Consider the following 13,006-nt stretch of genomic DNA (forward strand, 5'->3'; position numbering starts at 1 on the left):
GCAAGTCTCCTGACTTAAGGTAAATTCCATAAGGAGACACTGCCTAGGTGAGGTGGACGTTAAGTAAATAGCTTTACACAATTTAGCTCGGACCCTCCCTTTTTATACTGGGATTTCCAGGACACAGAGAGGACAGAGAAGAAAAAAGAGTATGGAAGAACTAGACAGGTAAGAATTTGCGAGGAACAAACTGAGATGGGGAAGAACTAGATTGAAGGGCTAGAAGAGAGGACTAGAGGAATGAGATGGAAGATGAGGAAGAGCCAGATGGGGAAGTACTAGCTGGGTAAAGACAAGCTGAAAAGGACCTAGATGAGGCAGAATTAAGATGAGAGAATTAAGATAGAACTTAGATAAGTATAGAAAGAAATCAGGCAGGAAAGGAGCTAGACATGAGAACAGAACTGAAGCTGTGTATAAAGGATGTTATGCCAGAGGAATTAAAGAAAGTGGACTATAGAGCCCTGTGTGCTGAGATTCTATTTCCTGAAAATAGTCCTCGCCGTTAGTAGTTCTCTCTCCTGAGCCCATGGGATGTATAATATTAAGGCTGGTCCCTCTAATATTATACAAGACTGATAAGAGCAGTCCTAGTCACTTTTCTGTTCCTGTGACAAAACACTATTACCAAGGTAACTCATAAAAGAAAGGGTTTGTTGGCTTCTAGTTTAGAAGGTGAGTCCATGACCTTATCATGAGACGTGACAGCAGGTAGGCAGGCACGGTACTGAGGCAACAGCTGAGAGCTTGCATATTGAGTCAACAACCATGAGGCAGTCAACAACCGTGAGGCAGAGAGGGAGAACTAAACTTGGAATAGTATGGGCTTTTGAAACTTCAAAGCTACCCCTAATGACACACTATACCTCTTACAACAAGACCACACCTCGTAATCCTTCCCCAAAAGTTCCACCAACTGGGGATGAAGTATTCAAACATATGAACCTATGTTCTTATTCAATTCTTATCCAAACCACCACAAGAACTATTCTCAAAAGACTTCACAAAAGGCTCTGAGCCTCTGGAGCAAAAATACTCCTGGAGGCTGGAAAAATGGTTTAGCACTTAAGAGCATGCTCTTGAAGAGGACTTGAGTTTGCTTCCCAGCGCCCATGCAAGGTGGCTCACAACCACCTGTAATTCCAGCTCCAGGGGTCTGACATCCTCTATTAGCATCCTTGAGCAATTGCACTCACATGCACATACCTTGCCAAATGTGTAAACATACACATGCATACAAACGTTAAAAATAAATTCCTGCCAGGATGCCTACTGAGTAACCTCCTGTTTGATCTTGGACCTAAGACTCTTGCTATTGATCTAGATAGTCAGCAACTTTCATTTCAGACATCTTAAGAACTCCTCAATTTTGACCTTAAGAATGTCCCTTGGCCACCATGTCCTTGAACAAATAAATATATAAAGGCTGCACCCTTATCCTACTACAACATTACACAGTCCATAAACTTAATCTTAAGAGATTCTTTTGTGTGTTGAGATTGACACACCATGAGAGATGATACCACACTGTTTTAAGCCACAGAGCTTTGCTTATTTGTTGGGAAGCAATAGACAGCTGACTAGCCAACTAAAAGCTGGCTTGAACTGGTGCTAAATACTTGTATGACCTGGCTTAGAAGACTTCTGAGTACAGGTTCTCTGTCTCCATCTGTAAAAACAGTATAACTGGGTACCTATATTTGTCTTCACCATTACAGGTTGCTGCCACAAACTTAGTGTCTTAATTTTTAAAAATGTACCATCATTATGCAGTTCTAGAGGTCAAGAAGTCTGATGTGGGTGTCAGTGAGCCAAGTTCCATTCTGGAGTCTGCTGGGAGAACTGGTCTCCAGATGCCTAGATACTTTGGCTTATGATGCCCCCAACACACACACTGTCGGTAGTATTTAGTTGGGTCCATCCTGTCTCCCTCTTCACTTTACCAGACTCTTATGATCATATAACCCAGGACAATCTCATATGAATATCAGATGATTTTGCTATGTAAACACACATTCACGGGTTTATTGGACTAAGATATGGGTATCTCTGGGCATGAGGGGGACTTCATTCTTCCTGTAATACCCTCCTGCCTCTTTCTTTTAAGCTACAGTCATGCTGGAGAATAAATATAATTTTGTTCATTCCATAAACATGACTGAGCACTCATTATGTGACAAACTGTGTTAGAAGGATATGTTTGTTATCTATAGGATGCCCGATATTCTATTCCAGTAGGGTAGACAGTGAATTGGTCCATGGCTGGGTGGACTGGTAGACTGGTGTATGAGTAGCTTTAGAGCAAAATCTAATGAACAGATTCTAGATGTCATTAGAAGAATAATACTGGCTGGTCATTGTCAGCTACAGTGTGAACTGAAGAGCTGACTGGGCAGCTATTTTGTAATGAATGACCAAGAATGCCTCTTTGGGTAAGGTGACATTTAGAATGAGATCAGAATGATGGGGACACCCCTGGGAAGATCTGAGGCCACCTAAATCCGAAACTAATGTCTGAAGAACTCAAAGCCAGCATCCTATGGAGCCTTGTACACAACCCTACCGGCACAATGTATGTGGCGCATGGGTTTTATAAGAAACAAACACGTGCAACTTATTTTGTTTCGTGCATATGGATGTTTTGTACACTATGTGTATGCCTGGTCCCTATGGAGACCAGAACAGAGTATCAGATCCCCTGGAACTGGAGTTACAGACAGCTATGAGCCACCATGTGGGGCACTGGGAATCGAACCCCAGTCCTCTGGAAGAGCAGCCAGTGCTCTTAACCACTGAGCCATTTCTCCAGCCCCAGAAATATGTGAAACTTAAGAAAAAATAATAACTACTAGTTCCAAGATACCAAAAGAAAGCCACAAAATTGAAGTGAATAAATATTTAATTGACACATTCCTACTTCATTGATTGTTAAATGTAATATCATAAAATATTCATTGTATTTGTAAATGACCTACAGTTTTCATTTTTTAACCTCCTGAAAATTTCCAAGTATATACACAATGTTCTAAGAAATCAATCACTTATAAATTAGATGAAGTTCACTGAAACCAAATAATTAAATAAAAATAAAAGATCTGTTTAGGGTAACAATGGTAATACATATTAGAAATGTAGGGATATTTAAATACATTTGATAATATATGGCGTAGGGCTTATGGCAGCTGATACAATGCTGAAGAGAGGCTGGTGCCCAAATTGGGCAGTCTCTCCATCTAGCACAAATGGAGGAAGTCTGTTAACAACCAAATCCATGCTCTTACTCCAATTGCTTCCTCAGAAATGACTCAATTATGTACTTTCTCTCATTAGCACAAGAGAACACAAAAGCCATCTCCTAGAGGCCAAGCGAAGTTGGTATCAGCAAGGTGAAGCATTCCCATGACTGAACACATCCCTGCAGATGTAAAAGCAAAATGAAGTCTGAAACAATGTAGTCTTGTGTGCTACTGCAGCTGGCTTCTTACTCCACATTGCTTATTTCCTAGGAGTCTTCTCCAGGACAAATGGGAACAGTTCTGGACTATAGTAGGTGCTGGGATTATTTATCTAGAAACTATGCTAATGAACAAAGGTAAAAACCTCTAGAAATAGTAGTAAGTTTTCATCCCTATCACAAAGTACTTGAGGTAGGCTAATTTATAAGGAAGTGAGGTTTATTTTGCTCAGAAAGGAAGTCCAAATGTCCTGGAGTGGGCTCTGGAATGGGACTCTCTAGGTTGCATCATATCACAGTGCTATGGTGTGTATCTCCATCCACATGGTCTTTCTCCCTCTCCTTATAAACTTACCAGGATACAATCAATCGTGGGACTCCACCCTAATGAACTAATCACTTTTGAAAGGATGCACCTCTAAATATCATGGTTGGATTACATTTCTGCCCTTGCCATCGTGAGGCTTTGAAGATTAAACTCCTTGGTGATGGGGAGACACAAACCTATTTAAGCAATGACTCTGGTAAAGCTGGTGTGGACTTTTGGCAACTCCCATCAGTTGAGGCTATTGCTGAAAGAATGTGGATGATGGGAGTGTGCTGTCCTAGAAGGGAAGAATGTGAGCTTGTGCATGTGAAAATCACAGTGAAGACAAATCCTGATGAAGGCAGAATAGCAAATATAGAAGCTATGGGGTTCGGATGAGGGAGCGAGCCTCAGAGCCCTGCTAAGCAGGGAGGCCATCCCAAGGACTTGGAATAGATGCCCTCCGGGGACAAGAGAGATTTCCACATCCTGAACTCTTGTATTTATTTTTAAAGATTTACTTTTATTAATTTTAATTGGGTATAGGGGTGTGTGTGTGTGTGTGTGTGTGTGTGTGTGTGTGTGTGTGAGTCTGTCTGTCTGTCTGCATGTGTATGTGTACTTGACTGCCAGTGCCCGTGGAAGCCAGAGGTAGTATACCCCAAAACTGGAGTTACAGATAATTATAAATTGCCTGATGTGGGTCCTGGGATCTGAACCCAGGTCCTCTGGAAGAGCAGCCAGGCGCTCTTAACTCCTGAGCCAGCTCTGCAGCACACATATTCTGAATTCTTAGTCTATGCTTGTTGTATCAATGACCTTGCAATATCACTGAGAAGAAACTCACTATTTTTTATTTATATTCTCTCTTAAGATACTTGTCAATGTCTGTGTAACTCTATTAACATTTATTATATTACTTTTAACTAGTGTTCCATAATAAACATTTTATATAATGTAATATTTATAGTATGTTCATTATAATTTCTCAAGATTTGTTTTATATGTATGAGTGTTTTGCCTACATGAAGGTCCATGCATTGCGATTTTCTTTTTTGCATTATGATTTTTAAAAGCAACATATTTTTCCAATTGATAAATTCACCACACTCTTGTCTAGCTGTGTCTTGCTATTCATTACACTTAGAGGTTGTATGACTTTTCTGGCCATTGATAGCAACTTCATCATCTATTTCAGAGAAAGGTCTAGATTCCCCCCCATCCTTTTAAATTCTCTAATAATTTCCCATACATGATGAAGTAACACAAAGCCTTTTTTCAGGAGGATCTACTCATGACAGCAGTGTACGAGGGTAGAAGACATTGCTTGGGGCGTTGAACCTTTTGTAAAGGAATTGTTGGGGTTTTATTTATTTTTATTTTATGTGCATTGGTCTTTTGCCATGGGTGTCAGATCCCCTGGAACTGGAGTTACAGACAGTTGTGAGCTGCCATGTGGGTGTTGGGAATTGAACCCGGGTCTTCTGGAAGAGCAGTCAGTGCTCTTAACCACTGAGCCATCTCTCCAGTCCCTGTAAAGGAACTGTTTACACATTGTGCTAATACAAAGATTAAAATAAAAGCAACAGGAAGGTGCAGAGCAGCACAGATTACATAGTGTCTTACTGTGCAGATGAGTGTCCAGTATGGGCTCACTTCCCCTGTGAATGCATGGAGACCTCCTGGGAGACAAAGGAAACTTCAGAGACATGAGTTCTGAGGGGCAGAACGGAAATGTAGAGTCGGAGAAAGCCACTTTTTCAATCATAGACTCTTTTAGAAACCATTTGAATTTTCTGTCAGGAGTTATTTTCATGGTAATTTAATATTAATCAAAAAATCACAGTAACCCGTTTGAAGACACAGACACCAGCATGAGTTTCAGTCTTTGCACTGCCATTGAGGTATGATTCTGGATTAGTTTGCTAATTCTGGATTAGATTGCTCATTCTCAGTTATAGTTTTGTTTTTTTAATCTAAAAAAACTGAAGCTAGTAACATAGTTGTGGTGGTTTGAATAAGAATGGCCCATGGGCCCATATATCAGAATGTTTGGTTCCCAATGGATGAACTGTTTAGGAAGGATTAGTAGGTGTGGCCTCAGTGGAGTAAGTGTGTCACTGGGGGTAGGCGCTGAGGTTTCAAAAGTCATGTGAGGCCCACTCTTACTCTTTGCCTGCTGCCTGTGGACCAGGATATAAGCTCTTAGCTACTGTTCCAGCACCATGCCTGTCTGCAGCCATGTTCTCCACGGTGACGTTCATGGACTAACCCTCTGAAACGGTGAGCAAGCCCCCAATTAAATGCTTCCTTTTATAAGCTGCTTGGCTCATGGTGTCTCTTCACAGCAGTAGGATGGTAACTAAAACACTAGTCTTGAAAGTTTCAAAGTCTGTTAGTGTCATGACTCAGTAAAGTATTTTATATTTAGAGGCAGACAGCAACCTGCACTCTTTGGGCCCACGATGACCCATGGAGCTTTCACACAGCGAACTTTTTTCTTCTTTAGTATCTGCTGTCAATGAAGTGAGTCGAGTGTCTGTCATCGGACTGTGACAGGTCTTTGCTCCTTTTGTCTCCTTTTCAGTCATTCCCCAAATGAATTGGAGGAATGACATTGCTTTCGAAGAGACGTTAATGGAGACCACCTGTGGTAACTCATTCTAGTTTGTTTTTTTTTTTTGTGTGTGCATGTGTGTGTGTGTGTGTTTGTTTGTTTGTTTGTTTGTGAGTGACAGGGTTTCTCTGTGTAGCTTTGGTGCCTGTCCTGGATCTCTCTCTGTAGCCCACGTTGGCCTCAGACTCACAGAGATCCACCTGGCTCTGCCTCCCAAGTGCTGGGATTAAAGGCATGTGCCACCACCGCCCGGTGGTAACTCATTCTTATGCAAAACAGAGCATACTAAAATTTTAATTCTATAAAAATCTAGTAAGCCATCAACTAAGGGCCAGAATTCCAAAGCATATTCTAAGCTCTCCTCCCACTGTAGGGCTGATCACAGCACAGATTGCATACTCTTTGGAATGTTGATGTCACTTCCTCTTGCCAGGAGTACTGGGCTGCATTCCTCATGACCTCCTTCAACAGTCAACATGAATGGAGTTTCTCCATTCTGACAAAAAGAAAAAGAAGTTAAAATTAGTTTCCCCTTGTCATATAATAAGAATACTTTGAAAAACAGCATGCTTCCATTATCTTTTATGCATGATTCTTTTGTTGTTGTTAGCATTACTTAGCATTTATGTGCCAGCATACACTGCCAAGACCATATACTTTGGAACAGTCAAATCATATGATAATCCTAGAAGGATTCACTTTATCTCCATTTTATAGGCAAGAAAACCAAATAGCTGGTGATCAGAGCTTTCATCATCTACCTGTTTTAGCTACTCAACCCAACTATTGTCAATTTCTGTCCTCCTGACCTGGTCAGTCCCAGGACACACCATGTCTTTTATGTACACACATACCCCAGGAAAATAAAAAGCAACAACAAAAGTCAACTCTCTCTGCCCAAAGTCCAGTGGAATGGTAAAACAGAGATAAGATATTGCCACCTATGTGAAGGCTGCGGTTTCTGAAATTGATTCTCATGGCATATTGTATATACAGCTATAACCATATGTTTTCCTCATGTCTTTCTTGTCCTGTAGGACTCCAGTGTAAAAACACATTCCAAAAACAAATGACTTCTTCTTTTTCTTCTTCCTCCTCCTCCTCTTCTTCTTTTTTTATTGGAAAGATTTTTTTTCATGCAATATATTCTGATCACGGCTTCTCTTCCTTCAACTCCTTCCAGATCTTTCCCATCTCCCCACTCACCCACCTCCATGCCCTCTCTCTCTCTCTCTCTCTCTCTCTCTCTCTCTCTCTCTCTCTCTCTCTCCCTCTCTCTCTCTAGAAAACAATCAGGCAAACAAACAAAACAGAATTTAAAAGCACACACAAACAAGAAATACACACACAAACAAAACCCATAAAACCACAAAATCCCAAACCATTAACATTCAAGCAAAAACGAGTCGGACAAAAAAATATCCAAACAGAGCAACATGAGACAAAAAGTCTACAAAAACACTATTGAGTTCGTTTTGTGCTGGCATCTCCTGCTGGGCACGGAGCCTCCCTTGGGTGCAGTTTGTATATCCAGTGAAACTCCACTGGAGAAAACTAATTTTTTCTTTGCAAGCGGTTGTCAACTGGGGACAGCTCCTCAGAGCTGGAAGCTTGCGTCCACTTCCCCTTCCCAACGCTGGGACCCCGTCGGGCTTGAACCTGTGCAGGCTCTGTGCCTACAGCCACAGTCTCTGTTGTATCTGGAAGACCGTGTTTCTCTGGTGTCATCCCTCCCTCCTCGCCCCGCTCTTACAATCGGCTTTTGAGCGAATGAGCAAACTCCCTGGTGGAGGACACTTGAAGAAAGCAGCCGGGCTCTGCATGGCCACATACCTCATTGGTCTCATTTACTTCCGGCCACTGAGTTAGCAGTGCCTGCACGGCTGGGCCACTGAGTTAGTAGTGCCTGCACGGCTGGACTGTGGCCGTACATAGCAGCCAGGCGCAAGGCAGTGCTCCCTTCCTGAAGTGGAAACGCACTCCAGGTGAGACTGCCTGTGCCGAGGAACACACCCTCCAACACCAGGCCACAGCGTGGCTTCTGGAAGCTTTTTCTTTGGTGAAAGCAGAATATAGACATTACCCAGTTTTAAGTAAAGCTTTAAATCAATTTTTAAGTTTTAAATGAAAAGCCTTGGCTTTTTGAACCAGTAGGAGGAAAAAAGTCATTCTTGCTTGAATTTGGTACCACTTTTTTAGAAAAAAAAAAAAGCAACAAAAATAACCGGACCTAGCCTATGTTAGGGTACCCGGATAAAAACAACCGAGCAGTAATCTTAATGACACATATCAAAAGATAATACGGCCGGGCGGTGGTGGCGCACGCCTTTAATCCCAGCACTCGGGAGGCAGAGCCAGGTGGATCTCTGTGAGTTCGAGGCCAGCCTGGACTACCAAGTGAGTCCCAGGAAAGGCGCAAAGCTACACAGAGAAACCCTGTCTCGAAAAACCAAAAAAAAAAAAAAAAAAAAAAAAATTAAAAAAAAAAAAAAAAGATAATACGGTGCAAAACTCGTAGACTTATAATTCCACATCTGGAAATTTACCCTAGGAAAGTCATCAAAGATGTCCATAGGGATGGCTACCTTGTGGGTTTTCCCTTCACAGTTAATGTGGGACCAAGTCCAAAGCAGTCCTCAAGGAAGGATAGGAGAGGGTTGGGCCTTCCCAGGAGTGTGTCCTCTGTTTAGGAAACAACACATCACAGGCAGCTTTGAGGCCAAGTTCATCAAGGTTCTGATTTAGAAGAGTCAAACTCAACACGAAGTAGAAAAATCCATGAAGTAAACTAATTTCAAAACATTTATGGCTGGGAGGCAGCAGCAGCACACACCTTTAATCCCAGCACTGGGGGGGTGAGGTGCGGGGGGAGAGCAGAGGCAGGTGGATGGATCTCTGTGAGTTCAAAGCCAGACTGGTCTACAGAGTGAGTTCCAGGACAGCCAGGGCTACATAGAGAAACCCTGTCTTGAAAAGATTTTTTTTTTTTTAATTATGAAGAAAAACTAGCAATCATAGCCAGGCCTGGTGGTGGACGCTTTTAATCTCAGCACTCAAGAAGCAGAAGTCGGTGGATCTCTGTAAATTCCAGGCCAGCCTGGTCTATATATCAAGCTCCAAGACAGCCAGGATTACATAGAGACCTTGTCTCAAAAAAACAAAACAAAACAAAACAAAAAAAAAAACAACACCTACCAATCATGACAACCTACAGCAAAAATTGATGGATTTTACCTGCACAGTCCATGCTCTCAGTAGTAACAATTTAAGAACTCTACTGTGGACCAGAAAAAAAAAAAACTGTCATGCAATCTGCATACTGATTGTTAATCCCTACACCAACTGTTTCTCCTCTTTGTTCTCAGAAAAACAAAACAAAACAAAACAAAAAAACCTAATTCCAACTCACCTCATCCTTTTCTGAAGTATGCAGATTAAGGAAAATAAGTTTTTCAATCATTTCAACATGGCCCCTTTCAGCTGCCAAAAGAAACGGTTTTCTTCCTCTCTGAAATCAATCACAAACTCTGTTTATTTCACACTCAGCAAACAATTGGAGTAACTGACAAGGAGTGGGTAGCATTTTAAAGGGAATGAGACAGCTAAGATGGTCCTTCTGGTCCTATCAGTTCCAGCCCCCTTCTCACGGGAAGGGGATGATAATGTCTCTAAACCTAAGCTGATCCAGTTCTGGGTTGCCATCAGAACTGTGGGGAACCCCATGTCAACACTGAACCAGTTTCATGGCGACAAGAGAAGTGTTCAGAAGAGGTCCCCTGAAGCATCGGAGAAGCACCGTATATATCACCGTCTAATGATCAGAAGCCGTTTCAAATGCAGCAAGGATTCCTGAATGGATTAAGACATCAGCTAGCATCAGATCCTGTTTGAAGCCCCAGAGCATCACCCTGAGTCTTACTGGTAATTCTTTAGTGTTTAACTCGTTCAGGTACAACATTGATCAACTGAATTTTACTTTATTCTTAAAGATGTATTTACTTTTATTTAATGCGTGTATGTAAACCTTGAGTGCATGTATGTGTATCATATGCATGCATGGTACCCTCAGAGGCCAGAAGAGAACATTGGATCTGCAAAAGAGGACCCCCCCCCCATCAGAGTTGGTACAGGACAAACCTAGATACTAAATTCTCAACACAAAGGAGATTTATTACTCAGGAGGGGCTGGGAAGAGGGTGGGTGGGTGGGGGCGGGGAAGCTGCAAAGACAGACTATAAGCAGTTGCAACAATAAGCAAGCAACAAGCAGATGTTGGGCTTTTTTGTTTTGTTTTGATTTTTGTTTGTTTTTGCAGGAGTGGGTTTTTAAAGGGAAAAATGGGGAGTCTATGCTAGGGTAAGTTGATAAATCCTGATTGGACATGTTAGCCAAATAATAAATGTTGATTGTTGGACCTTGGTGTTTTGTCTCAGGAATGAGTCAGTGGTCAAATAAGGGAATGAATCTTGGGGGCTAGCTTTAGGAAATTAATCTAATGTTTTTTTTGTTTTGTTTTGTTTTTTTCCGAGACAGGGTTTCTCTGTGTAGCTTTGCACCTTTCCTGGAACTCGCTCTGTAGCCCAGGCTGGCCTTGAACTCACAGAGATCCTCCTGCCTCTGCCTCCCGAGTGCTGGGATTAAAGGTGTGTGCCACCACTGCCCGGCCCAATCTAATGGTTTTTAACAAGGGGTGAAGGGAAAAAGGCAATTCTTGTTGGTGCCATATTTGCCTTGGGCGGGCATGTGTTTGCCATGCTCAGGCCTGCTAGAGCCCTTCTGGATCACCTGGAACTAGGCTTGAAAACAGTTGTGAGCCTCCATGTTGGGACTAAGAACTGAACCCAGGTCCTCTGCAAGAGCAGCAAGTGCTCTTAACCACTGAGCCAGCTCTCCAGACTTCCCATAATCAAATTTGAGGTCATATTTGTGGGGGCCCTAAAACAGGTTGACCACACAGTTGCCATGACAGGCTTAAGGGCCCAGACACAGCTGCCATGATAGGCTTATGGGTAGGTACCACCTGGTCCCCAGAAAAAGCCATGAGTTAACCCCACCCATGGAGGACCAGCATCTAAGGGGAAATACCCAGCATGCCAAACATTCCCAGCACACACTTATATCCCTAGACAAATGTCAGCCAATCAGGGTCCTGAACCCTGGAAATCCCCTCACCCCAACCTCTGCTATGATAAAAACCCTAGCCAGCCCAGGCTCTGGGCTCTCTGCTCTCACTGATGTGTTGATGCATCAGACAGAGAGAGAGAGAGAGAGACCAAGCTCCAAGCTTGAAATAAAGGCTCTTTGCTTTTACATATGGGATTCGGTCTCTATGGTGGTCTTTTGGAAGTCCCTGTGATCTGGGCATAACAGTATTCACTGGTTATATTTTTAATAATCAACCAGAAAACTCTTGAGGGTGGGTGAAAGGATGATAAATGGCACTGGTTACCGTGTGGAAAGGTCACGGTCACGACAGAACACAGTGTTAGTTTTTAGAGCTTTATTAGGAGGGGAAGGGTGGGAGGGGAAAGAGGAGAGCCAGGCCTGGAGAGAGAGAAAGATGGTAGGGCAGAAGGAGAGAGCAGAGAGTGAGGGGGTGGGGGTCTGCGTCCGGCTTTTAAGGCGCATGTGTAGTCACCAGCACGCACTGATGATGTAAGACGCAAGACCCCAAACTGCACATGTGCAGTCATGTAGTGCTGCATCTGGCCTGGCGCAGAATCCAAACAGTGGGTCTATTTGGAATGGAAAGGAAGAATTGGGCAGAGACATGCAGAAACATCAGTGAAGAGAGGTGTGTTTATATATGGTTCTTCAAATATAGAATTTTTGAATAACGTTAATTTCTCCAACTTTTCCTGTGGTTATTGGAGACTGCATTTTCAACAGCCAAAATGTCATCAAGAAAAGCAATAGATGCACAGAAAACTTAATTTTTCAACTTCAGCTATTTTTAAAAAAGAAAAAGGAAACTGGATGAATTTTCTTCAGCTAAAAAGAAGGAAACTCAGCTTGGCTTAATGTGTTAACTGAGAGTTTACCAAAATGCCTTTAATGTAAGGAGGGTAGAAGATTCTATAAATGTGGTTCTGAATCTGTGAGCTAATCAATCGCTAATGATGTTTAACAAAAAGATCATGATCACTCTTTGCTTATAAAGGAGGAAAAAGGCAGAGAAAGAGGCTAAAATAGTCCAGTGCCTATTGGACGAAATGAAAAACATCTGCTGAGATCAGCCCTATCTGTGTCCATGAATGGGCAGAAGCCAGAGAAACGAACTAGCACCAGAAAGTTTGGGTAATCCATTGTTCTTAAGCTACATACATTATCAATAAGACCTACATCTCCTGGTCTTCAAAGATAGAAGGGTTCGCTGCCTTTATTATTCTCAGGAAATCACCACAGGGTCATGGGAAGGAACAGTTAGGTTGGAGCCACAGTTTCCGGCCTGCAAGTTGGGCTATGACTGAAGGACAAAACCTAGTGCATTTGAAAATGACAGGCTGATAGTTACTGGATGTGACTTACCACAAATCCACAAATGGCAACAGCAGATGAAGCGACGTATAAACAACTTTGGTGATTAATCTTATTTATCAACTTGACTGGATTATGAGATGGCCAGGAC

General features: G+C 42.3%; 1 protein-coding gene across 1 annotated transcript in view; it reads right to left on the minus strand.

The window, feature by feature from the left end:
- Positions 1–13,006, minus strand: part of Ankdd1b (ankyrin repeat and death domain containing 1B) — a 69,600-nt gene that overhangs the window by 19,949 nt on the left and 36,645 nt on the right. The window contains 4 exon segments of the mRNA XM_076552206.1: positions 6,778–6,874; positions 8,212–8,253; positions 8,285–8,341; positions 9,788–9,886. Coding sequence (XP_076408321.1) covers positions 6,778–6,874; positions 8,212–8,253; positions 8,285–8,341; positions 9,788–9,886 — 295 coding nt within the window.

Source organism: Peromyscus maniculatus, chromosome 15 (genome assembly GCF_049852395.1).
Source record: "Peromyscus maniculatus bairdii isolate BWxNUB_F1_BW_parent chromosome 15, HU_Pman_BW_mat_3.1, whole genome shotgun sequence".
Taxonomy (NCBI): domain Eukaryota; kingdom Metazoa; phylum Chordata; class Mammalia; order Rodentia; family Cricetidae; genus Peromyscus; species Peromyscus maniculatus.